General features: G+C 45.6%; 1 protein-coding gene across 1 annotated transcript in view; it reads right to left on the reverse strand.

Annotated features, from left to right (window-relative positions):
• The window catches only part of ST8SIA1 (ST8 alpha-N-acetyl-neuraminide alpha-2,8-sialyltransferase 1), a 146,968-nt gene extending 124,994 nt beyond the window's left edge, over positions 1-21,974 (reverse strand). Inside the window, exon 1 of the mRNA XM_059082192.2 lies at positions 20,551-21,974. Coding sequence (XP_058938175.1) covers positions 20,551-20,786 — 236 coding nt within the window. The 5' untranslated portion in view covers positions 20,787-21,974. The remainder of the gene's footprint in view (positions 1-20,550) is intronic.
• Between the last annotated feature and the right edge of the window lie 1,578 nt (positions 21,975-23,552).

Here is a 23,552-nt window from a genome sequence, read left to right on the forward strand (position 1 = left end):
ATACACCTGCAAAAAAATTAATCTAGGCACAAACCTTATACCTTTCACAAAAAATAACTCAAAATGGATCACAAAACTAAATGTAAAATGCAAAACTATAAAACTCCTAGAAGATGGCACAGGAGAAAACATAGATGACCCTGGATATGGCAATGATGTTTTACGTACAACACCAAAGGCACAATCCATGAAAGAAATAACTGATAAATATTATCAACTAATTGACTGGACCCCATTAAAATTAAAAATTTCTGCTCTGTGAAAGACAATGTCAAGAGAATGAGAAGATAAGCCACAGACTGGGAGAAAATATCTGCAAAGACACAGTTGATAAAGGACTATTATCCAAAAATACCAAGAACTCTTAAAACTCAACAATAAGAAAATAAGAACCCAATTTTTAAATGAAAGAAATAAAAATCTACTCATAGATACACAGCACTGATTGGTGTTTGACAAAGGCTGGGGGGTGGAGGTGGGTAAAATGGGTGAATGTGGTCAAAAGGTACAAATGCCCAGTTTTAAAATAAATAAGGCCTGGGGATGTAAGGTACAGCATGGTGACTTCAGTTAGTAATACTGTATGGTACATCTGAAAGTTGCTAAGAGAGTAGAGCTTATAAGTTCTCATCACAAGAAAAAAAAAACTTTGTAACTATGTATGGTGATGGGCGTTAACTAGACTTACTGTGGTGATCATTTCACAATATACATAAATATTGACAGGGCTTCCCTGGTGGCGCAGTGGTTGAGAATCCGCCTGCCGATGCAGGAGACACGGGTTCGTGCCCCGGTCCGGGAAGATCCCACGTGCCGCGGAGCAACTAAGCCCGTGAGCCATGGCCGCTGAGCCTGCGCGTCCGGAGCCTGTGCTCCGCAGCGGGAGAGGCCGCGACGGTGAGAGGCCCGCGTACCGCAAAAAAAAAAAAACAACAAAAAAAATATTGAATCATTGTTTTATATACCTACAACTCGTATAATGGTATATGTCCATTCGATTGCACATTAAAAAAAGGGGGCCAAAGACCTTAACAGACACCTCAGCAGATGGCAAAGAAGCACATGAAAAGATGCTCTACGTCATGTGTCATAGGGGAAATGCAAATCAAAACGACAATGAGATGTCATTACACACCTATTAGAACGGCCAAAATCTGGAACACTGACAACACCAAATGCCGGTGAGGATGTGGAACAACAGGAACTCTTATTCACTGCTGATGGGAATGCAAAACGGTACAGCCACCTTGTAAGATAATTTGGCAGTTTCTTACAAAACTAAACATACTCTTACCATACAATCCAGCAATCAAACTCCTTAGTATTCAATCCCTGAAAGTTTAAAAACTATGTCCACATAAAAACCTGCATGCACATGCTTCCAGCAGTTTTACTCATAACTGCCAAAACTTAGAAGCAACCACGATGTCCTTCAACAGGTGAATGGATGAACTGTGGTAGATTCTTACAATGCACTATGACTCGGTGCTTAAAAGAAATGAGCTCTCGAGCTGTGAAAAGACATGGGAGAACCTTAAATGCATATTACTAAGGGAAACAAGCCAATCTGAAAAGGCTAGATCCTGTATGATTCCACCTATAGAACATTCTGGGAAAGGCAAAACTACGGATTCAGTAAAGGATCAGCGGTTGCCAGGGGAAAGGGAAGGGATGAACAGGCAGAGGATTTTAAGGGCACTGAAAACACGTTGTGAAACACTATAATGATGGATATGTGTCATTATACATTTATTCAAACCCATAGGATGTACACCACCAAGAGTGAACCCTAATAAGATAAACTATGGACTTTGGGTAATTATGTCAATGTAGGTTCATCAATTGCAACAAATGTACCACTCTAGGGGGGGATGTTGATAATGAGGGAGGCTATGCATATGTGGGGGGCAGAGGGTATATAGGAAATCTCTGTAACCTTCCTCTCAGTTTTGCTGTGAACCTAAAACTGCTCTAAAAAAGAAAGTCTTAAAAAAGGCCTGGGGATGGGCTTCCCTGGTGGCGCAGTGGTTGAGAATCCGCCCGCCAATGCAGGGGACGTGGGTTCGTGCCCCGGTCCGGGAAGATCCCACGTGCCGCGGAGCGGCTAGGCCCGTGAGCCATGGCCGCTGCGCCTGCACGTCCGGAGCCTGTGCTCCGCAACGGGAGAGGCCACAACAGTGAGAGGTCCGCGTACCACAAAAAAAAAAAAATGCCCAGGGAGGCAGAGGTACAGCGAGGGGCTTAACCAGCCCTTGGGAGCTTTTAGGAAGTAAGACGAGAAACATGAGCCAAGGAATGAGGGTGGCCTCTAGAAGCGGAGGACAGCCTTCAGTTGGCAGCCAGCAAAGAAACAGTGACCTCCATCCTTTAGCCACACAGGAGTGAATGCGGCCAACAGCATAGATACGGAAAGAAATGTACCCTCCTCTAGAACCTCCAGGAAGGGATGCAGCCTGCTGACACTTTGATTTTAGCCCACTGAGATGAAGCCCACGTTAGACTTCTATTCTGCAGAAATGTAAAATAATAAATTTGTGTTGTTTGGGGGTGGGAAAGGACTATCTTACAAAACTCCTATGATGATGGTAACATACATAAAAGTATTTAAACGAGGATCTGACACATAAGCGTTTATTAAATGCTAGCTCTCAGCACCACCTACAATCTAAGCAGCCTTAGGCAAATAATTACTCACAGCCTGTTTCTTTATAAAATAAGGACAATAATACCTCCCTCACAGAGCATTTGTGAATGTTAAATGATAACACTGTGTAAAGTGCTTAAAACAGGGCTTGGCATATGGCAGACACAAAATAAATAACTATACTACTAAGAATATCATCATTATTGTTTGAAAAATGGAGCTGATTTTAAAATCCAGGGTTAGATGGATATATTGCACATGAGACCCCCTAGCACAGTGCTTGCATGTAACTGGTGCTCAATAAATGCTAATTAAATATAAACTTAATTTTCCATATTGCATCTCTATTTTAAAAATGTAAAGAGCATTTTTCAGAGTGCTTAAAAGTTTTACGTCTTGCAATCTGATATGCCAGGAGCAATCTTCTGGCTTCTCTACAGGTTCTTTCCTTTTGTAACAGAAGTTTCAGTGGGATTCTATGCTGGAATTATGGTTGAAGTCCAAAGTTGGAGACAAAGATGCTAAGTACATCATATTCTGAGTTGAGAGAGGCACTGGATATGAGGTCAGTCCTCCAGGAGGGTTTGAGGGGGGTTCATTAGCAATTGAGACCCCACCACCACTACTATCCCCCAACCATGGTCATAAAAAGAGAAAGCTGGTGGCGGCGGGGATAAATTAGGAGTTTGGGATTAACATATACACACTACTATATATAAAATAGATTACCAACAAGGACCTGTACTTGTTGTATACTGTGTACTGTAGAGCACAGGGAACTCTATTCAATATTTTGTAATGACCTATAAGGGAAAAGAATCTGAAAAAGGAATATATATCTATATATATATGACTGAATCACTTTGCTGTGCACCTGAAACTAACACAACATTGTAAATCAACTATACTTCAAAAAGAGAGAGAGAGAAAACTGGAAGCCGGAGAAGTCTATTGAGGAGTGGGGATTCTCCCCTCCCCCAAAGGTGAGGGACGGAGCACCCAACAGAATTAAGACTGGGGGTACCTGGCCAGAGGGGTATCCTCCCATAGGGCTGGCTTAAGGCAACACCCTGTTGGTCTGTCCCCCAAGCTTCCTAAGTGGAAAGAAAAGGAAATGACAATGCATCAGCAGTAGGAGAGTGACCCTAAATGATGAGGCAACAGTTGGAGACACTCATGGTAAACCCCCAAAATGGGGGTGTGGGGAGCATGGATGGCTTTTGGGGATGTGAGACCTTGATCACCTGCTCAAGATGAAAGTGAACTGAATCAGCTGAGCATTTCACCGTTCCTAGGGCCCATAGGGATCCTTTAAGAAACAGTGCACAACGACAGTCTTAGAAGGGTACAAAAGCTCTTCCAGGGGATAAGTATAACAAAATATGAGGGTTTTTTTCTTCTATCTGGGAATTATGGTCCTAGCCCCAAACTGAGACCAACATGTGCTTAAGGTACCCCATCTTTTAAGTTCAGAAAGCTGCCAGAAGTTGGAGCCAGCCACCTCTCTACGAGTCTTCTAAGTTGTGGTACCCGACCCGAGGAACAGTCCCCCCACCATACAGCTGATCCATACTAAGAAGGCCTGGGAGGAAAGAGCAGCCCCGGGAGTGCCCTGGTTTTGCCGTGATGCTATTTCTTCTCCATCCCGCGGAGAGAGGAGACAGTGCTCTCCCTCCCTGCCAACTAGGGAAGAAGAGGGGTGGGGCAAGTTCCAAAAGAACCCACTTATAAAAGCGCTGAGGGTCTGCATTAAAGAGAAACAGTTATTGCATCCTCGGGTGCTTTGCTGTGCTGGCCCCGCACTGTCTCTGGGAAGAAGAAACAGACATGGAAAGAGATGCTGATGCTGAGGCTGAGGCAATGGGCAGTGAAATTCCCTTTGGTGAGGCAAGGACGGCGTCCTTCCTCCACCTGAGAAGGCTGCCCAGCAGGCAAAGAAACCAGGACTATTTGCTCTTTAAAAATGTGGGCAGGCTGTCAGGGTTCACCTGAGAAGCAGTAGTCACCAAGAGAAAGACTGTGAATAGTCTCCTTCCTCCCTGCCCAGTGGGGAAGGAGCAGCTTCCAGGCAGGGGAGGATCAGGGCTCTGCATCAGAGGACACCCTTCACACTTCCAGCCCAGGTGCTGGAGATTCATGCGGGGTCACACACGAGAGTTTTCACTGTGCTTTAAAATCAACACAACTGAGCTAAGTACCAAGATAAGACTATCCCAATAATCAAGGTGGATGCAAATTGATAAAATATGGCCAGGTTGGTCACACACCCATTAGTGTCAATAAAGGGGAGTGGGGCTTCCCTGGTGGCGCAGTAGTTGCGAGTCCGCCTGCCGATTCAGGGGACGCGGGTTCGTGCCCAGGTCCGGGAGGATCCCACATGCCGCGGAGCGGCTGGGCCCGTGAGCCATGGCCGCTGAGCCTGCGCGTCCGGAGCCTGTGCTCCGCAACGGGAGAGGCCGCAACAGTGAGAGGTCCGTGTACCACAAAAACCAAAAAAAATAAAAAAATTTAAAAAAAATAAAAAAAAATAAAGGGGAGTAAGGGGTGATGGTCAGGCGGTAGATTTGACAAGGCATAGTTGGAGCAGTTACCAGGAAAAAATAAAATGACTGTATTTTTACCCCAAAATTGAGGCTCCCCAATCCCCGGTGGACGTGTCCTATTTCCCGCCTCTCTGCTTCGTGTTGAGCTCCCTCTCACTATGGCAGCCTGGCTGGGGGAGTGCAGAGCAGTAGCTCACAAAGTGAGAGATCCCCCTCCAAACCAGGCTGGCTTCTCTGTCTCTTTTATTCCACTGGTAATTGAGTTTTGCTTTCCCCCAAGGACTCATGTATCTTTTAGCAATGCTTTAAAGGGCTTTTTCTCTCTGATATCTCACATATTGCACAGGTTGCCCAGAGTCGAAAGATATTATACCACTGAGCTGCATGGAGTCCCCGTGCAGGCCAAAACCTCAGTGGACCAAGGGAGGGACTTGGGCCCTCTCTGGACTCCACCAAATACACACACACACAGCTCACTTCTGAAAGTGAAGGTCAACCTGTGCTTGGTTTTCCTCCATAAAAAGGAGCTGAGAGGCTTTTTGGAGCACATAACTGTTCCAAAAAATACTGTGTGCTTCTATGTTCTCTGCAGGAAGGCCCGTGTCCTCCTGGCTACCCACTTTATTCCCAGGGCCTAGCAACAGTGTCTGGCACATAGAAGGCACTAAAGAGATATTTGCTGAATGAAGGAATGAGTGGAGGAGTGAATGAATGAATTGGGAGTGAATATTTATGGCATGGAGTCTTAATATTAGGCAACAAAAGAAACTACCCCTGAAAGGTATTCCAACAGCTGTGGACAGGCCTTTCAGATAATCCAGTCTTTATTCAGACAACAAATACTTCTTAGACACTTAGAAATAAGACTGTGATAAGGGATCTAAAACAGGCAAAAACAAGACTGAATCTTTGACCCTAAAGCACCAAAGCAACAGTATGTATAAGCTGCTTCAAACAGGTGCAAGGGGAGAAGGACATGAGAAAAAATGACAAAGGCCAATGTCAACACAATCACCAACACTCAACCTCCAAAAACCCAACCCAACAAAATATCATCATGGGATTTTTGTGCCTTTTTACTGCACCTTCACCCTCCACTCAGTGGGTACGATCTGTCCCAGAGTCAAGCTCAAGAGTTTTAATTTCAGTAAACAGGAAAAGGACTCTTAACAGAGTCAGAAAACACAATTTTTAAATTTAAGACAGTTGTATTTTTCCTTGAAATCTCTACCTTATAGTGAAGCCAAGTTCTTTTTCCCTTTTAAATTACAGTTTTATTTAATTGCTTAAGTCCTGGGAAAATGATACAAATGGTTCCATGAAGGCACTGCTTTTTTTAAAAAACTGAATTATAGTTGATTTACGATCTTGTGTTAGTTTCAGGTTTACAGCAAAGTGATTCAGATATATATAAATATATAGATATATTCTTTTTCAGATTCTTTTCCATTATAGGTTATTGCAAGATATTGAATATAGTTCCCTGTGCTGTACAGTAAGTTCTTGTTGGTTATCTATTTTACACACAGTAGCATGTATCTGTTAATCCCAAACTCCTAATTTATCCCTCCCCACCTTCCCCCTTTGGTAACCATAAGTTTGTTTTCTATGTCTGTGAGTCCATTTGCTTGAAAATACGAAAACTCTAATTGAAAAAGATACATGAACCCCAATGTTCACAGAAGCACTATTTACACTACCCAAGATGTGGAAGCAAACTAAGTGCCCATCGACAGATGAATGGATAAAGAAGATGTGGCATATATATATACAGCAATATTACTTAGCCATAAAAAGGATGAAATATTGCCATTTTCAGCAACATGGATGGACCCAGAGATTATCATACTAAGTGAGGTCACACAGAGAAAGACACATATTATATTATATCACTTATCTAGGGAATCTGAAAAAAATAACACAAATGAACTTATTTACAAAATAAGTCACTGCCTTTTAAATGCAGATGACAGACCATGCTAATGCGGAGGATAACCGTGACAGATAAAGGTCCATGTTACATGGCACTAAGGAAATTCCTCATAGCTAGGTCTCTGCAATTGAGGGGAGACTACCACTGCACATATTCAGTTTTATGGGAATCTTTCTTAGTTGTTTTGCTTTCTTGACCAATTTCATCATTTAATGCTAACAATCATTGTATGTCTGACTATTTATGCAATTGCTATCCACATTGAAATGGAGGAAACCTCAAATCTGCCCTCAGCCAAAGTCAAAGATATTCTATGAACAACCAAAGAAACCAGTTATAAGGAACTGATGGTGGGGGGAAAAAAAACCATCAAGAAACTACTTTTGGAAATTTATACTAAGAAAATAAACGGACAAATGCTTAAGATGTATACACAAGTATGTTCATAAAAGCATTATTTCTAAAGGTAAGAAACTGCAATGTGAATATCCAATAACAGTGGATTACTTAAATAAATTATTAACTATCCTGAAAAAGGAAAATCTTATAGCCGTTAAAAAGCAATGATGTACAGCAAGATCCTTTCTGACCCACCTCCTAGAGAAATGGAAATAAAAACAAAAATAAACAAATGGGACCTAAGGAAACTTCAAAGCTTTTGCACAGCAAAGGAAACCATAAACAAGACGGAAAGACAACCCTCAGAATGGGAGAAAATATTTGCAAATGAAGCAACTGACAAAGGATTAATCTCCAAAATTTAAAAACAGCTCATGCAGCTCAATATCAAGAAAACAAACAACCCAATCCAAAAATGGGCAGAAGACCTAAATAGACATTTCTCCAAAGAAGATATACAGAGAGCCAACACACACATGAAAGAATGCTCAACATCACTAATCATTAGAGAAATGCAAATCAAAACTACACTGAGGTATCACCTCACACCAGTCAGAATGGCCATCATCAAAAAACCTACAAACAACAAATGCTGGAGAAGGTGTGGAGAAAAAGGAACCCTCTTGCACCGTTGGTGGGAATGTAACTTGATACAGCCATTATGGAGAACAGTATGGAGGTTCCTTTAAAAACTACAAATAGAACTACCATATGACCCAGCAATCCCACTACTGAGCATATACCCTGGGAAAACCATAATTCAACAAGAGTCATGTACCACAACGTTCACTGCAGCTCTATTTACAATAGCCAGGACATGGAAGCAACCTAAGTGTCCATCAACAGATGAATGGATAAAGAAGATGTGGCACGTATGTGCAATGGAATATTACTCAGCCATAAAAAGAAATGAAATTGAGTTATTTGTAGTGAGGTGGATGGACCTAGAGTCTGTCATACAGAGTGAAGTAAGTCAGAAAGAGAAAAACATATACCGTATGCTAACACATATATATTGAATCTAAAAAAAAAAACAGTTATGAAGAACCTAGGGGCAGGACAGGAATAAAGACGCAGACACAGAGAATGGACTTGAGGACACAGGGAGGGGGAAGGGTAACCTGAGACGAAGTGAGAGAGTGGCATGGACATATATACACTACCAAATGTAAAATAGATAGCTAGTGGAAAGCAGCCGCATAGCACAGGGAGATCAGCTCGGTGCTTTGTGACCACCTAGAGGGGTGGGATAGGGAGGGTGGGAGGGAGGGAGATGCAAGCGGGAAGAGATATGGGAACATATGTATATGTATAACTGATTCACTTTGTTATAAAGCAGAAACTAACACACCATTGTAAGCAATTATACTCCAATAATGTTAAAAAAAAAGCGATGATGTAGATCTACATATATTGTTACTACAAAAATATTCACGACGTACTGTCAAATTCATTATATACACACAGAGAGGCATTGAATGGTCTGGAAGAATATATACCAAAATATTAGCAATGGGCTTCCCTGGTGGCGCAGTGGTTGAGAGTCCTCCTGCTGATGCAGGGGACGCGGGTTCGTGCCCCGGTCCGGGAAGATCCCACATGCTGCGGAGCGGCTGGGCCCGTGAGCCGTGGCCGCTGAGCCTGCGCGTCCGGAGCCTGTGCTCCGCAACGGGAGGGGCCACGGCGGTGAGAGGTCCACGTACCACAAAAAAAAAAAAAAAAAAAAAAAAAAAAATTAGCAATGTTTCTCTCTGGGTGAATAAATGTCAGTCACTTTTACAAATGAAAACAGTATTGGTCTTATATTAAATGCCAACTTTAAGAAAGAAGAACTCTTTAAAGAAGCTCTTTGATTTCTCATATTCAGTATTTACCAAATATTGGGTTGGCCAAAAAGTGCCTTCGGTTTTTAAGGAAAAATAAGACACATTTTTCATTTTCACCAAGAACTTTATTGAACAACGTATTTACCCTTTTGTTCCACTACCTTCTGCCATTTTTTAGGCAACTTCATAATTCCATCTTCCCAAAACTTTTTACCTTTTTGAGCAAAGAACTGTCCCAGGTGCCTTTTACCATCTTCCAGGGAATTGAAATTTGTTCCATTAAGGAAATTCTGTAAAGACTGAAATCAATGGAAATCCGAAGGTGCAGTGTCTGAATACAGTGGGTGAATCAGAACTTCCCAGCCAAGTTGTAACAGTTTTTGCCTGGTCATCAAAGAAACATGAGGTTTTGCGTTATCCTGATGGAAGATTATGCGTTTTCTGGTGACTCATTCTGGACGCTTTTCATGGAGCGCTGCGTTCAGTTGGTCTAATTGGAAGCAGTACTTGTTAGAATGAATCATTTGGTTTTCCGGAAGGAGCTCATAATAGAGGACTCCATTCCAATCCTACCATATTCACATCACCACCTTCTTTGGATGAAAACCGGCCTTAGGTGTGGTTGGTGGTGGTTCATATCTCTTGCCCCACGACTTCTTCCCTTTCAGATTATTGTACAGCATCCATTTTTCATTGCCCATCACAATATGTTTTAAAAACGGAATGTTTTCATTGCATTTAAGTAGAGAATCGCAGGCAGAAATACGGTCAAGAAGGTTTCTTTTGCTTAACTTATGTGGAACCCAAACATCAAAGCAATGGACATAACCAAGCTGGTGCAAATGATTTTCAACGCTTGATCTGGATATTTTGAGTATGCCAGCTCTCTTCTGTGTGGTATAATGTTGACTGCTCTCAATTAACGTCTCGATTTGATCACTATAAACTTCACCTGGTCTACCCGATCGTGGAGCATCATCCAGTAAGAAATCTCCAGCACGAAACCCCACAAACCACTTTGGACACGTTCAATCAGTCACAGCACCTTCTCCATACATTGCACAAATCTTTTTTTGCGTTTAGGTTGGATTTTTACCTTTCTTGAAATAATAAAGCATAATATGCCGAAAATGTTGCTTTTTTTCTTCCATCATCAATATTAAAATGGCTACACAAAATTTCACCAGTTTTTATGAGTCCTTTTTTAAATGCACGCTGATATGACAGCTGTCATATACAATCTAACAAATTGTTTTGAATGAAGTTAAAGACAACTAAGTGCTACTAGAGCCATCTTATGAAAAAAAAAACGAATGAACCTTTTGGCCAACATATCTTTTCAATATCCTTTTTAGGATCCTTTTGAAGAAAGTACTTTGTTCCAATGTGGTAACATTTTTTTTTAAAAAGAAACTCATGGTAAATAATTTTTTTCCAAAATGAAAATCATAAATCTATTTTATCACAAGCTTGTAAGTTAAAAATTAATTATATGAGAAAATGTTAAAGCTATAATGTTGAATGATTAAAAAGGATATAAAACTAAATATACAAAATACATAAAATTTAGTAATAATACACGTGCAAACAAATACACAAAAAGAAACAGTTACAATGAGCACTTCTGAGGAACAGAATTATGAGTGACTTTTTTTCTCCTTTTTCCTACATTTAAAATTTTCCTATAATAGGTATCTATTACTTCCAAAATCAGACAAATAATAAACACTATAAATTTTTTAAATAAGCGTGAGGGACATAAAATCATGTACATATTTGTTTTATCAATAATTGAAACAAGCACTTTGTTCAAAACAAGCCCTTTCTCACTACGCTCACTTGGAAATAAATCTCTGGTTTGTAGTCTGTTACTCAAGCCCTGAATAATGGAGACCGTGTAACTCTGAATTCATTTCAGCTTCCTTATGGCACCTAATTAAAGCAGTGGCACAGCTCTTATGGCTTTGGCAGCTTCCCTCTCATGCAGCGCCATTGCTAGAAGACGGTCCAACAGAAAGGGGGAAAATCGGTTGCTTCGAAACTCAGCACGATCATCTAAAACAAACCCTCACCCTTGGAACACAGTACTCAGTTTCTTACTGACTTAACTAATGACACTAGTCTCGACAAGAAATTCTATAAAATCAATAACCATGTCTAACTTTCATCACTGTATCCCAGCACCTAACTGGGACACAAGAGGCATTTACTAAACGTAGATAAATGAATGATTGAACGAATGAATGAATGGGTGATTTATGACTGGGGTCTGCTCTCCTTCTTAAAATTCTGCTGGCCATTTTACAGCAACCTTAGTACTAACACTGTGGAGGAAGAAGTGTGTCATAAGGTCACATTACATTGTCATACAGTCCATTACTAAAAGTGCAATAATAGGCATAGGATGTGTCTCAGGAAGCAGCTTTTCTCATCATTATGGCTTAGTAATTAGCAATTATTCAGCACCTAATCCTCCCAAGGTAAGAAGTGCCACCCATAGCTAAGGCTCAGAAAAGCCAGGTAAATTTTTCAAGGTCACAAAGTTAATAAATGACAGAACCAGTATTAAAACCTGATTCTATGGGGCCCTGAAGTCCAGGCTCTTCCTAGGTGGGGACAGTCATCCTGTCACCTCACCAAGCCAGTTGAGGATGACTATGGCTTGCACACTGATCATCTCCCTTAATTATCATCATAAACCTAGGAAGTGAGTTGGCATATTACACCATGTTTCAGATGACAAAACAAAGGAACAGAGAGGTTAAGCAGCTTGCCCAAGGTCACAGAGCTCCCCAAAGAGCCAAAATAGAATGAAAAGCTAGGAAGTATTTGACTAGAGATCTATCAACTTCATCATAAGGGACTGCATTAATGATACACAGTCAGCATCACTTCCGAAATGACTCACAACTGTGATGAGGAAAACAAGCTTTGAGAAAAACGCTTGTTTTACTGAGTTGCTGCCTGGGCATTTTACAGCATGGTAATGCTGCTCACACTCAGAGTCCGGACATTTTTTTTTTTTTTGCGGTACGCGGGCCTCTCACCGTTGTGGCCTCTCCCGTTGCGGAGCACGGGCTCCGGACGCGCAGGCCCAGCGGCCATGGCTCACGGGCCCAGCCGCTCCGCGGCATGTGGGATCTTTCCGGACCGGGGCACGAACCCGCGTCCCCTGCAACGGCAGGCAGACTCTCAACCACTGCGCCACCAGGGAAGCCCCTAAACTTACCTTTTTTTGTTTGTTTGTTTGCTTGCGGTACGCGGGCCTCTCACCGTTGTGGCCTCTCCCGTTGCGGAGCACGGGCTCCGGACGCGCAGGCTCAGCGGCCATGGCTCACAGGCCCAGCCGCTCCGCGGCATGTGGGATCCTCCCGGACCGGGGCATGAACCTGTGTCCCCTGCATCGGCAGGCGGACTCTCCACCACTGCGCCACCAGGGAAGCCCCTAAACTCACCTTTTTTTTTTTTTGCGGTACGCGGGCCTCTCACCGTTGCGGCCTCTCCCGTTGCGGAGCACAGGCTCCGGACGCGCAGGCGCAGCGGCCACGGCTCACGGGCGCAGCCGCTCCGCGGCACGTGGGATCCTCCCGGACCGGGGCACGAACCCGCGTCCCCTGCATCGGCAGGCGGACTCCCAACCACTGCGCCACCAGGGAAGCCCAGAGTCTGGACATTTTGATGAGGACTCGCGTTTACGATGCCCGCCCTAAGTTCCCTCTTTGCTTTTCCCCAGGCTCCTTTTAAAATAACCACTTAGAGTTAAGCCAACAAAAAGTTCCACCCCTCTGCCTCAACCACCTTATAAGGCATAGGTGCTTGTTACCTTGCTTTCTGTCTCACACTCTTGAGCTCCTGGCCTGGGACGGAGGGCTGCCCCTCCCCAAGCTCCCGGTGCCCCCTAGCTTCTGGGATCTGTAAGTAACAAATCCTGGACTCCACTCCCTTTGTATGAGTGTATTCAAACCGTGTCTTCAATCAACACGACCACAGGTTTCACCTCCCCAAAGTGGACGCTGGACACCGAGGGAGGTGCCTATCCCCACAGTGGGGGAGCTTGTGTCTCATGATTCAGCATGTTTTTAGTTTGATATAACAGCTCTGGCTTCCTAACAGAACTTTGTCAAAAGACAAACTGGCCATACTCTACACTAACGTATATAATTATTCAGTTGATCCAACCAGCTGCCTAAACACTCCTCTACAAAAGGAAGACAAATAGCCTCCCACATTGCAAAAAAAAAAAAAAAAAAAAAAAAACCCTACTTGCAAAGCAGAAGACAAAACTGAAAATTAACAAACATAAAATATATGGTCTCTTCTCCTATCCTTTTCCCTGGACAAATACACCTGTGTAACAATCTGGAATGCCAGATTCAAATTGAGGCTTCTCAAACTCCAGCAAGTTTGGTACTGGAACATGGCCACACAGAAAGAGCCACCCCTCCCCACGCGTACATGTGAAATCCCCCCAATCCCATATCCAGTTTCCTCGCACAGCCTCCCATTCTCACAAAGAGCTGTTCCTTGGCCAACCCTTGGGCCTAGGAGTGCACACAGCAGTGGGACAAGCCACCCCCAGGATGAGGAATGGGGGAAACACTACATAAAGGCAGGCAGGCTACGGGGTGGGCTTGAGTCATCTGGGCTGGGAATTCCAGGGTCTACAAAGGCCCCATTGAGCCTTGCCTGATTGAGAAGGGGGGAGACCAGAGGAGGAGCAAGATGAGCTCACCCCTAAAACACAGGACACAAAGCATGGGCTCCTCTTGCCAAGGTCTGGGGGCGGGGGACACTGATCAGCTCACACACAAGCTTTCAATAGAAACTTATCATAAATCTCCCCAAATGCATCCCCTCTCCCTACCCTTCCCTAGAACCAGGACCTGGCCATCTATCAAAGTAAATTCATTCACTCCTCTTCCAGTCATCAAAGCATTTACAGTTTGTCGTTTCCAAATGTAGCTGTTAATTGCATGATATTTTCTGGGTGTTTTAAATCCTGTCAATTGGACTGATTTTGTTTCTCTAAAGCAGTGATTCTCAACCAGCAGCCACTTTGCCCCCCGGGAGATATATCTGGGGACATATATGGTTGTTTCATTCCGTGGATGGTCAGTGGACAGAGGCCATGGGTGTTGCTGAATATTCTACAAGGTACAGGACAACCCGCCACAACAAGGAATTATCCAGCCCGGGACGTCAGTGGTGCTGAGGTGAGGAAACTCTCTGTTCTAGAGTAGGAACTCCTTGAGAAGATGCCCTTTACTCCTTCGGTCCCCAAACAGCCAAGCAGAGTGCTGGACCTCGATAAATCCTTGCCGGCTGACTGGCTAACGGTCCCACTCCATTCTAAAATGTTCAGTCACGCAGGAACTCAACAAAAATGAGTGTGCCAGGAACCACCGCTCAGCTCCAGGGATGCAAATATGAATGAGTCGGCATAAAAGGCAGACAAGTAAACCGGTACTTTTAGCACAGCTTGAGAAATGCACCTGTCATTACCAGCCATTTCTGTATTTACCTGTTTATTATGTCTCCCCTCATTAGCCTATAGATTTCAAGAAAGTAAGGGTTTTGTTAAGTTCACCGTTATGGTTCCAGCCCCTTTTACGATACTAGTGGTAGATAACAGTAGTAGATTTTTTGGATCGATGAAAAAATGCAATAATGTGCACAAGGCTTTTTTTTTTTTTTCCTCTCTCTCTGAAGGAGGAGATTCTAACACATCCTGGGGAGGAAGGAAGGAAAGCTGCCTTGAGGAAAGCTAATGCAGATTAAGCACTAATTACACCTGGCCCTCAGTATCCGTGAGGGAATGGTTGCAGGACTCCACCCCATCTCCCCATCCTCCCACCCCGCACAGATACCCAAAATTCCCGGATGCTCAAGTCCCTTATAGAAAATGGCTAGTAAAGGATGCCCTCCACATCCGTGGGTTCTGCCTTCCGAGGAGTCAACCAACCGTGGATCTCGAATTTCCATCCTAGGCTAGTTGGATCCGCGGATGCGGAAAGCACGGAAACCACGGATTCGGAGGGCCGACTCTATGTTCCAGAAACAGTTCTCAGCATTTTCAACGTATTACCTATTCTAATGCTCACAGCACTCCTATAAGAAGCCACGTTTTACATATGAGGAAATGAAGTCTGATTTGCTCCAGAACACAACAAAGAGTGGCAGCAGGGTTTGAGGACAGCTAACTTTGGAACCTTTGTTCTTAACCACTGCAACGCACTGTGGAGAGATGAGTTAAGAATTGACCCCGTGGAGGGCGGGCCCTGTGGCCTTGAAGGAAAAGCTGTCCAGGCGGACGGAATGGCGCAGGCAAAGCCAACACAGCCCGGCTTATTGCAGGGACTATAACTTTCACCAATATGACTAAAGCATAAGGAGGGACACTGATGAAAGATGATGGTGGAAAAGTAATCGTGGCCAGATCATAAGAGACATCGGCAATGCCTCATTTCCCCGAGATTATCAGGGAATGAGCGTTAAGGCTTAGAGTCTAATAGCTGTGGGTGGAAACTCAACCCAATCACTTTGTTAGTGGTTCTCTCTGAACCTCCATTTCCTCAACTGTAAGACAAAGAACATACAAATATCTACTTTATAAAATAGCCATGGGAACAAACATAACTAATACAAGCACTGAGAACTGGACCTGGTACATGTCATGAGTCCAAGCAATGTTAATGACTTACTTTTGTTATTGCATTATTGCTGATGGGAGTTTTTTCACATGTGTAGATCTGCAGCATAATGGCAGCTCATTTTCGTAAGCACCGCATTAAACCAGCTTTTTCCTAAACTACTTTTACAGTGAATTCCACAAATTCCCCCACTTAACAAACATAAAACTTACATCCCATATACACAGATGGCTGCACCCCCCTCCCATCCCATCACCACCACCCCCCAGTGCCCTTCTGCAGCCACCAGGGCAGCTGTGGAAACCCCCGAGGCTTCTGGTAACCATAGATTTAAAATAGGGACAGAAAGGAAGCTACATAAAGCTAGAACTGCTTAGAGGAGTGTTTTTCGTTCAGAATTTAGAAAGGGAAAGAGGAACAGGACGACTTAGACTGATGGCCCCCAGCCAGTGAACAGACAGGATGCTCACAGCACTCTGGTGATATCCCCTTTCCCCAGATCCACCAGCAACAGTGACGTGCCACCTCTGCTGCTGTCGGCACACGGCCAGTGCCCTTGGATACTGGATGTCTGTTCATTTCTCATGAGCTGCACCTTAAGCCCATTCGGAGCTTGTGACCTGGCTCCCACCTGCCTCCCAGTCTGCTTACCGCTGTGCTTGCTGTGGGAGGCTTAAGAACTTTCCACACAGGAAGCACACCAGACACTTGCCCACCTCCCCATCTTGGCTGTTGCTGTCCTGTCTGCCTGGAACATCCTTTGCACACCCCTCTCACTACTCCCCCATCTTACCACCCTTCAAGGCTGAGTACAAATACCACCTCCTCTCCAACTTCCCTCCTTCCCCCAGAATCAAGTGCCACGTTCTATGAACCTCCCCAGCCCTTTGTTTGTGGTTCAATTGTTTAAGGGCCACGTACTAAGCAGAGGTACGAAGCAAGCATCCTTTTAAATGCTATCTGTACGCTACCATATGCTTTTCACTATAAACCTGTAAAAAATGATCACAAACCCCGTTTTACAAATGGGGAGGGTGAAGCTCTGAGAGTCGAACTTGCCCATGGTCATACAACTAGAAAGGGAACTCCAACCATGTGCTGACAGCTCCCCAATTCCTAAGTTTTTCACTCTGTTATGCTGCCTCTCTTTAACGGCCCTATTGCCAGGTGGTTAGTTGATTACATACATATACACCTGTCACAGGGACCAGGGCACAGTCATCTTTGTAAACGCGGATAACAAGGTACCCATACGACGTTCTTAGAAGAATTAAATCAGACAGTACATTTAAAACACTTAGCAGAGTGCCATGCACATAACAAGAGCCTAATAATTTGTTCGTTTTGTTGTTGTTGCTACTATGTCAGGTGCCTTGCACATAAACTGTGAACAGGAGTTTATTTCCCCAAAATGGGGAAGGACCCGACGGAAGAGACAAATGCCACTTTGGTTTGGCATTAACTTGCACTGCTTGATTACTCAGTCAGAAGCAGCAAGAGCTTTGTAATAACTTTAAGTTTCTACGATAGGGTGAATTGACTTCTTTATCTTTCTTAGACTAAGTGGGTGATGGGGAAACTCCCTATTTAGCAAAACTCTTGCAGCTTTGTTACTTTCTTGCTGCCCATTCCCCCCCCTCCCCCCAAGCAATCTGTCAAAATTCCCCTCTGAGAAGTCAGCACTTAAGTTCTCAGCTTGGAGAAGAAGAAAATCACAAAAGTAAATGGAAGCACTGAGGGCAAAATGGAATCTGAAATTCTGATGCTTATAAACCTAGTGAAACACTTTCTTTTGTCCTCACAGGATTTTACAAGACTTTAAACCATCACATTTCCTTACTCATAGGTTTTGGTCAGTCGCGCCCTAGGAGGAGGAAGCAATCCATGCATCCTGTTTACTGCTATCCCCCAGGGCCTAACTCAGACCTGGTGCGTTGTAGTCACTCGTTAAATATGGGTTGACTGGCTGGCTGCAATTATTTGTATGTATGTATATATGAATATGCATATATTTATACATATACATACATCATTCCGTGGTTTATGGATAAATGTGTATACATCCCCACATGTAAGTGCATATTGTACATTTATGTATGTGCGTTTGTAGTTGTGCAGAAGATATTTCAGACTGGCAAACACAAATACCTGTTTGCCAAAGTTGTGTCTCCTTAACACAGTAAAGGCCTCTGGCTGACCTAATAGTTAACAATCATACTCTGTTACCTGCATACTAACAATCCAGATGTTAAAAAACAATTAAACACGCAGAGTAAAAAAACAAATTTTTTGACTTAACAAACCATGATACTTTGACTATCTTTTAAAATCCTCGTCCCTGTTCATTAGCTTCGGTGGGGAGGCGTGCGGACGGGCGAATTTGAACCACTAATGATTCGCTGCAGATTTGGCAAGTGAAACATTCCAAATTCCTATGGCCTGGCCAAATGTCCTTATTAAAGTTGTAACGTATATAACTTATCATTTATACTGTCCAACGATTAGAATGGCACCGCTGACTAGTTATACGTGCCAGACACTTGGCATCAGTTTTTTTATTTAAACTTTACACCAACCCTGCAAGGTAGACGCTATTATCTCTATCTGTACATAAGGAAACTCAGACTCAGAGAGATAGAGTAACTTGCCAAAGATCCTCTGCTGTTTCCCTGGTCATGGCACGGCCAGTCTAAAAATTCAGGATTCTCCTCCAAAGCCCAAACTCCCTTCCATGCACAATGGTGCTGCTGACACAGTCTTATGGACACTAACTTTGAGGGGTATGTGTTTAGGCAGTTTTGGGATTTTCATAAGTATTTCTCTGCACAGAGAGACTAGACCAAATGCCAGCCAAGCACACTGAAGATTACCCCCAGGCTATAGACAGCAAGAGGCAAGTGTGTCTCAGAAACAACCAGCCTGGGCTTCTCAGAATGTGAAGCATTTTCCACTCAATTATGTCCTCCAAAAGAAATCTATTCTCTAAAAGAGCTTCATTATTGCTCCTCCTATAAAAAAAAAAAAAAAATGTGCTCTTTCGTTGCAAACCAATGGGAAGCTCTTAACTCATTTCCTTACATTACTTGAAATGAAAGTGCCTTCTGTCTCTAGGGAAAAGAATGGCTGCACGTTATGCCTTTTGAGTAGAACAATCAATACCATGAAGGCAAGAGAAAATTAGCTCTTATATACTTTTATGTGGAGTGGGGTTATTTTTAAACTTAATGATAGCAGAATTCTAAACAGAGAGACAGAAGGAACGTCTTCCCTCGCAGTTTAAAGGCGAATTCAGCTGCCTTTCCCTGCAAGGTTTGGCTATTATCTCTTTGACCTTTCCAGGAGCAGGCCTGAGAAAGGAAAGGAAACCATATGTTTTAAAAGTTTGTTTTTTTAATTTCAGATATTTCTGAACATTTGTAACTAACAGTAGTGAAGTTGGCTCTCACCTGGCCATCCATACACGGCTTGGAAAGATCCTATGCAGAGCAAAGGAAAGCACTCCGTACCCCCTCTGCACCTCCAGACCACAACCATCGCAGGAAGAGCCAACCGCAGCATCTTCAGCTGAAGGGACTGAAGGTGAAAGGGGCTCCTGACAGTGGGAGAAGCACCAGGGTGCCCCTTTCAGCAGATCAGGAAGGCAGAGAAGAAGCGGAAGTAGCTTTGCCTCGCCTCCAATCTTACCGCACAACCCCTGCTGCCAAGAACTCATCTTTAGACCCTTAAACTGAAATTCCCAGAAAAGAAGGGAAACTACAACCTCCGAGCGATGCTCAGAGATTGATTTCCAACCTGGTTTTGGTTTTTTTGTTTGTTTTCTGATTTCAAGTCCCCACCTAAAGTGCATCTCCCAGCCTCCAGAAGGCATCCACAGTAAGCCAAGCAAAAGAGCTGGGAGCTTTAGAGCTTTATGTGACCAAATTCCCAGCTCCGACCCTGCAAAGGTACATGACCTTGGGGAAGTAATTTCTCTGAAGATTCAGTTTGTGGTTGGTAAGATGGGGTATTAATATCTGTTATTAGAAAGTCGGTGAAACTCCAGTAAAAACCCCTCAGTCCCCGGCTTTTTAGTAGGGCATCAGTAAGTGCCTCGTGTTTGTTATGGGCCTACTGCACAAAGCAGCCGGAGCCAGGCTGGATGTCCACGTTTTCACTGCCCGTGACTCCCTCATTAGTGACTTAGGTTACCAACCATGCACCAAACCCCAGGAAGACGCCTGGTACCTGCCTCTAGTTCTCTTCAGCTTCTAATGTCTGCAGAGCCCGAGATAAATTCTCATTAAGTTCAAGGGACAAAGTTAGCCTAGATTCTTCTTGGGAAGAAATGCGTACAGACTTTCCACCGCCAGAGCAGGTGTCTGCACGTCTCCCGGGGTAAAGGGCTGGGGAAGGGCCCCTGACTAATGTCTCCAGGTTGGGAACGACAAAGAAGAGGAATAGGACAAGAAGGACGGGATGAAAGGGCCTCTGCAGGGCGGTCCTCGCCGGTGACCCTGTCCTCGGCGTCCCGGGAGGAAAGGACACGAGCTGGGTGGAGCCGCGAGAGCAAGGGTACCTGAAGACTCGGGCCGCCGTCCGGTTCCTCCTCCACGCCGTGCCCTGTTGCAGCACCCCCTGCACAATCTCCTTCTCGTTGGGCAGTCGGTAGACGGGGAAGATGTAGAGCCAACAGAGGACCACGACGCAGAGGGCACTGGCTCCCACGGGCAGCCGGGTCCGCGGGAACTTCCACGCCAGGACGGCCATGGCCCCTCTGGACGTGTGTCGCCGGGCCCGCCCGCAGGGGCTCATCGCAGCCCCCGGGTCCCAGGGTGGCGGTCGAGGGCCGGAGCCTCAGCACTAGGCTAGGCGCAGTGGCAGCGGAGGATCCCCCCACCGCCGGCCCCCCATGCACACACACCTTTCTCTTTCGTGCTCGCACTCGCACGCACGCTCCTTCGGCGCCCACAGCCCCAAAGGTCAGCGCAAGGATTTTTTCCAATGCAACTTTTTCGAGGATTTCTTTCTAGGGGAAGTGCCCCGGGAGCAAGTCACGAGCTACGGCCATGGTCGCTCCCCCTGAAGAAGGCGGGCGCCGGCGCCTCCGAGAGCGCGGGGAGCGGCGGCGGCGAGTCGCTCCCGCCGGTTCTGCAGCGTTACCGTCGCCCTCGGCGTGGGGCCGGGGAGAGTCTCGGCTCCCTCGCAGACATCTGGTCCGCGGCGTCCCCTTCTGAGCGATGCTCCTGCGCCCTTCGCCGCCTCTCCCCGCCTCCCGCGCTACTGCGCTGCCGGGCACCCCCCAGACGCGCTCCCCGCGCCGCGCCAAGTCCTTGGAAATTTCCACGGCGGCCCGGGACCGCTAGCCCGCCCCGGGCTTCTCCGCCTCCCCTGCCAGGACCCCTGCTTCCCACCCCTCCCGGAGAAGAAAAGAACTCGCTTTCATCAGTTAATTCAGCGGCGCGCCGCAGCCTTCCGCGGCGCCCGGGACTTCGCAGACAAACGCCCGGGGATTGGTGGAAATCAAGGTCTCCCCTCCCTCCCCCACCCGCGAAATTGCCTCCTTCGACCCGTTCAGATGCGCGACGCTCGGCTGGAGAGCGCGCCCCTCTCTCCCGCCCCGGTCCCCCGGAGACAGAGGCAAACAATACAATAATGATAATAACCCTCCCCCAAAATGTGTATACACAAATCTCTGAGTGTGGCCGAGACTGGCTGAAAGCCTGACCCTCCGACACGCAGCCGGCGCGCCGGGGCTGTCACCCTGCCGCCGTCACCCTCGGCTCTCTCTAACTGGTTGGTTATTAACCCGCAGTGAGGCGCGAGGAGGCCGGCGGAGATTGATTCCTTCCAGGGCCCCCACCCCCATTCCCCGGTCCCGGAGCCGCGGCTCCAGCGACACCCGTGCGCGCGCGCGCACACGGGCACACACGCTCGCGGGCCCGCACGCGCGCGCACGAAGAGGTGCGTGCACACCGGGGTCCTCCGCCTCGCCTCCGCCCTGCAGGGAAAGGCGCTGCTGCATCCAGATGTGCAGGCAGCTGGTGGCCCAGCAAACAGACCTCGGGACGGGACAATGCCTTGGAGGCGCTGTCGCCACCTCTGCCTTTTAGATGCAAGGGCCGTTTGTTCTTCGACGTCCTTCTCTCTCCACCGACCAGCTATCGCAACCCCGACCTTGGAAAAGCGCCACCCGTCTGGACCGGCCGAGCCCAGGGACATACAGCTAGCCATTTCTGCCACCCCGGCGGCCAGCGAATAGCTCGGCTACCTCCTAGCGGTTGCCTAGTCTATTTGCTTAAGCGTCTCGTCAAGCATGATGTGTGCAGGGACAAAGAAATCCAGCAGCCTACTAACCAGGTCGCCTTCGTCGTCACGAAACCAAAATTTAGGGCCATAACTTCAGTTGCTCAGCCGACCAAGCTGCAGCGTCCCTCGGGCCTGCACTGAGTTTTACGCGGCCTGGTGCATCTTTCTCCACTGAGAGATGGGACTTGAGAAGTTGATGGAAAGTTATTTGCCAAAAAAGACAACCAAAGTCTCATTTCTCCCTCTTAGAAGAACGGCCCACTGCCCTCCGGCCTGCAAGCATGCCCTAGGAATCCCTCCTACTTAGGTGAATCAGGAGAGATGAGAAAGCATAAAATCCCAAAGTTACATCCTACACAGTGGAGCTTAATTAAGATTCTTTGAAATAATGGTTACCTGCAAAGTAGTCCTGCAAAGTACCCAACCCACCCTCTTCTGTTCTTGGAAGAGGATTGTAGGGGGCGGTGGGGGGGGGTGGTGCAAGGGGCCAGGGAAATCTTTCCCATAGTTGCCAGGCTGTGGATAAATCATCTGCCTCCTTTGTTCCAGTCATTTAAATAGAGCACAAACTAATTTCTCTTTTCTTCCCCTAGTCCAAGGGGTACTCCTGTCCCAGTCCAAGAGATACAAATAAATAAGACAACAACCAAAAATATTGCAGTTAGGAAGGGGTTATATAAATGTTTCCCCATTTAATGTCATAAAAAAATGCAGCAAAGTTGTGCCTTAAACCAAGGGATTTCTGTGATGCAATGTGCTGTTTTTCCTTCCCCTGAAAACTAAGATTCTCTTACCCTTGTTGACTCCTGCCCTACTCTACAATCCAACTTCATTCCTCGCTTCTCTGGAGCATGAACACTGAATCCAGTCAGACCATTGCCCTTCCCCTTCCAAGTCACACAGGCATCACTTTTGTCACTGTGTTTTGTGGTCCACGTTCTTCTTTCACGAGATACCTTTTTTCTCCCTCCATACAAATCCAGCACATGATTCAAGGCCAGATCAAGTGGCTAGGAATTTCTCCCTCCATGTGTTCCCAGACCACCTAAAACATAGGCTTCGTAGGTAGGAACTCAGTAAATGTTTCTGGTTTCTGCTTCTATTCCCTTTGACCTCCTGATCTGAATGTCTATAGTATCTGCTGGCTCTGACATATGATTAAACGTTTAGATGTGTAGTGTTATGTGGCTAGCATTTTTTACATGTAGCTTTGCCTCAGCAACGGGGCAGTAAGAGTATTTGGTCTCATATGTCAAATGACAAACCTGTGCT

The sequence above is a fragment of the Kogia breviceps genome, chromosome 12, assembly GCF_026419965.1.
Source record: "Kogia breviceps isolate mKogBre1 chromosome 12, mKogBre1 haplotype 1, whole genome shotgun sequence".
NCBI classification, from domain to species: domain Eukaryota; kingdom Metazoa; phylum Chordata; class Mammalia; order Artiodactyla; family Physeteridae; genus Kogia; species Kogia breviceps.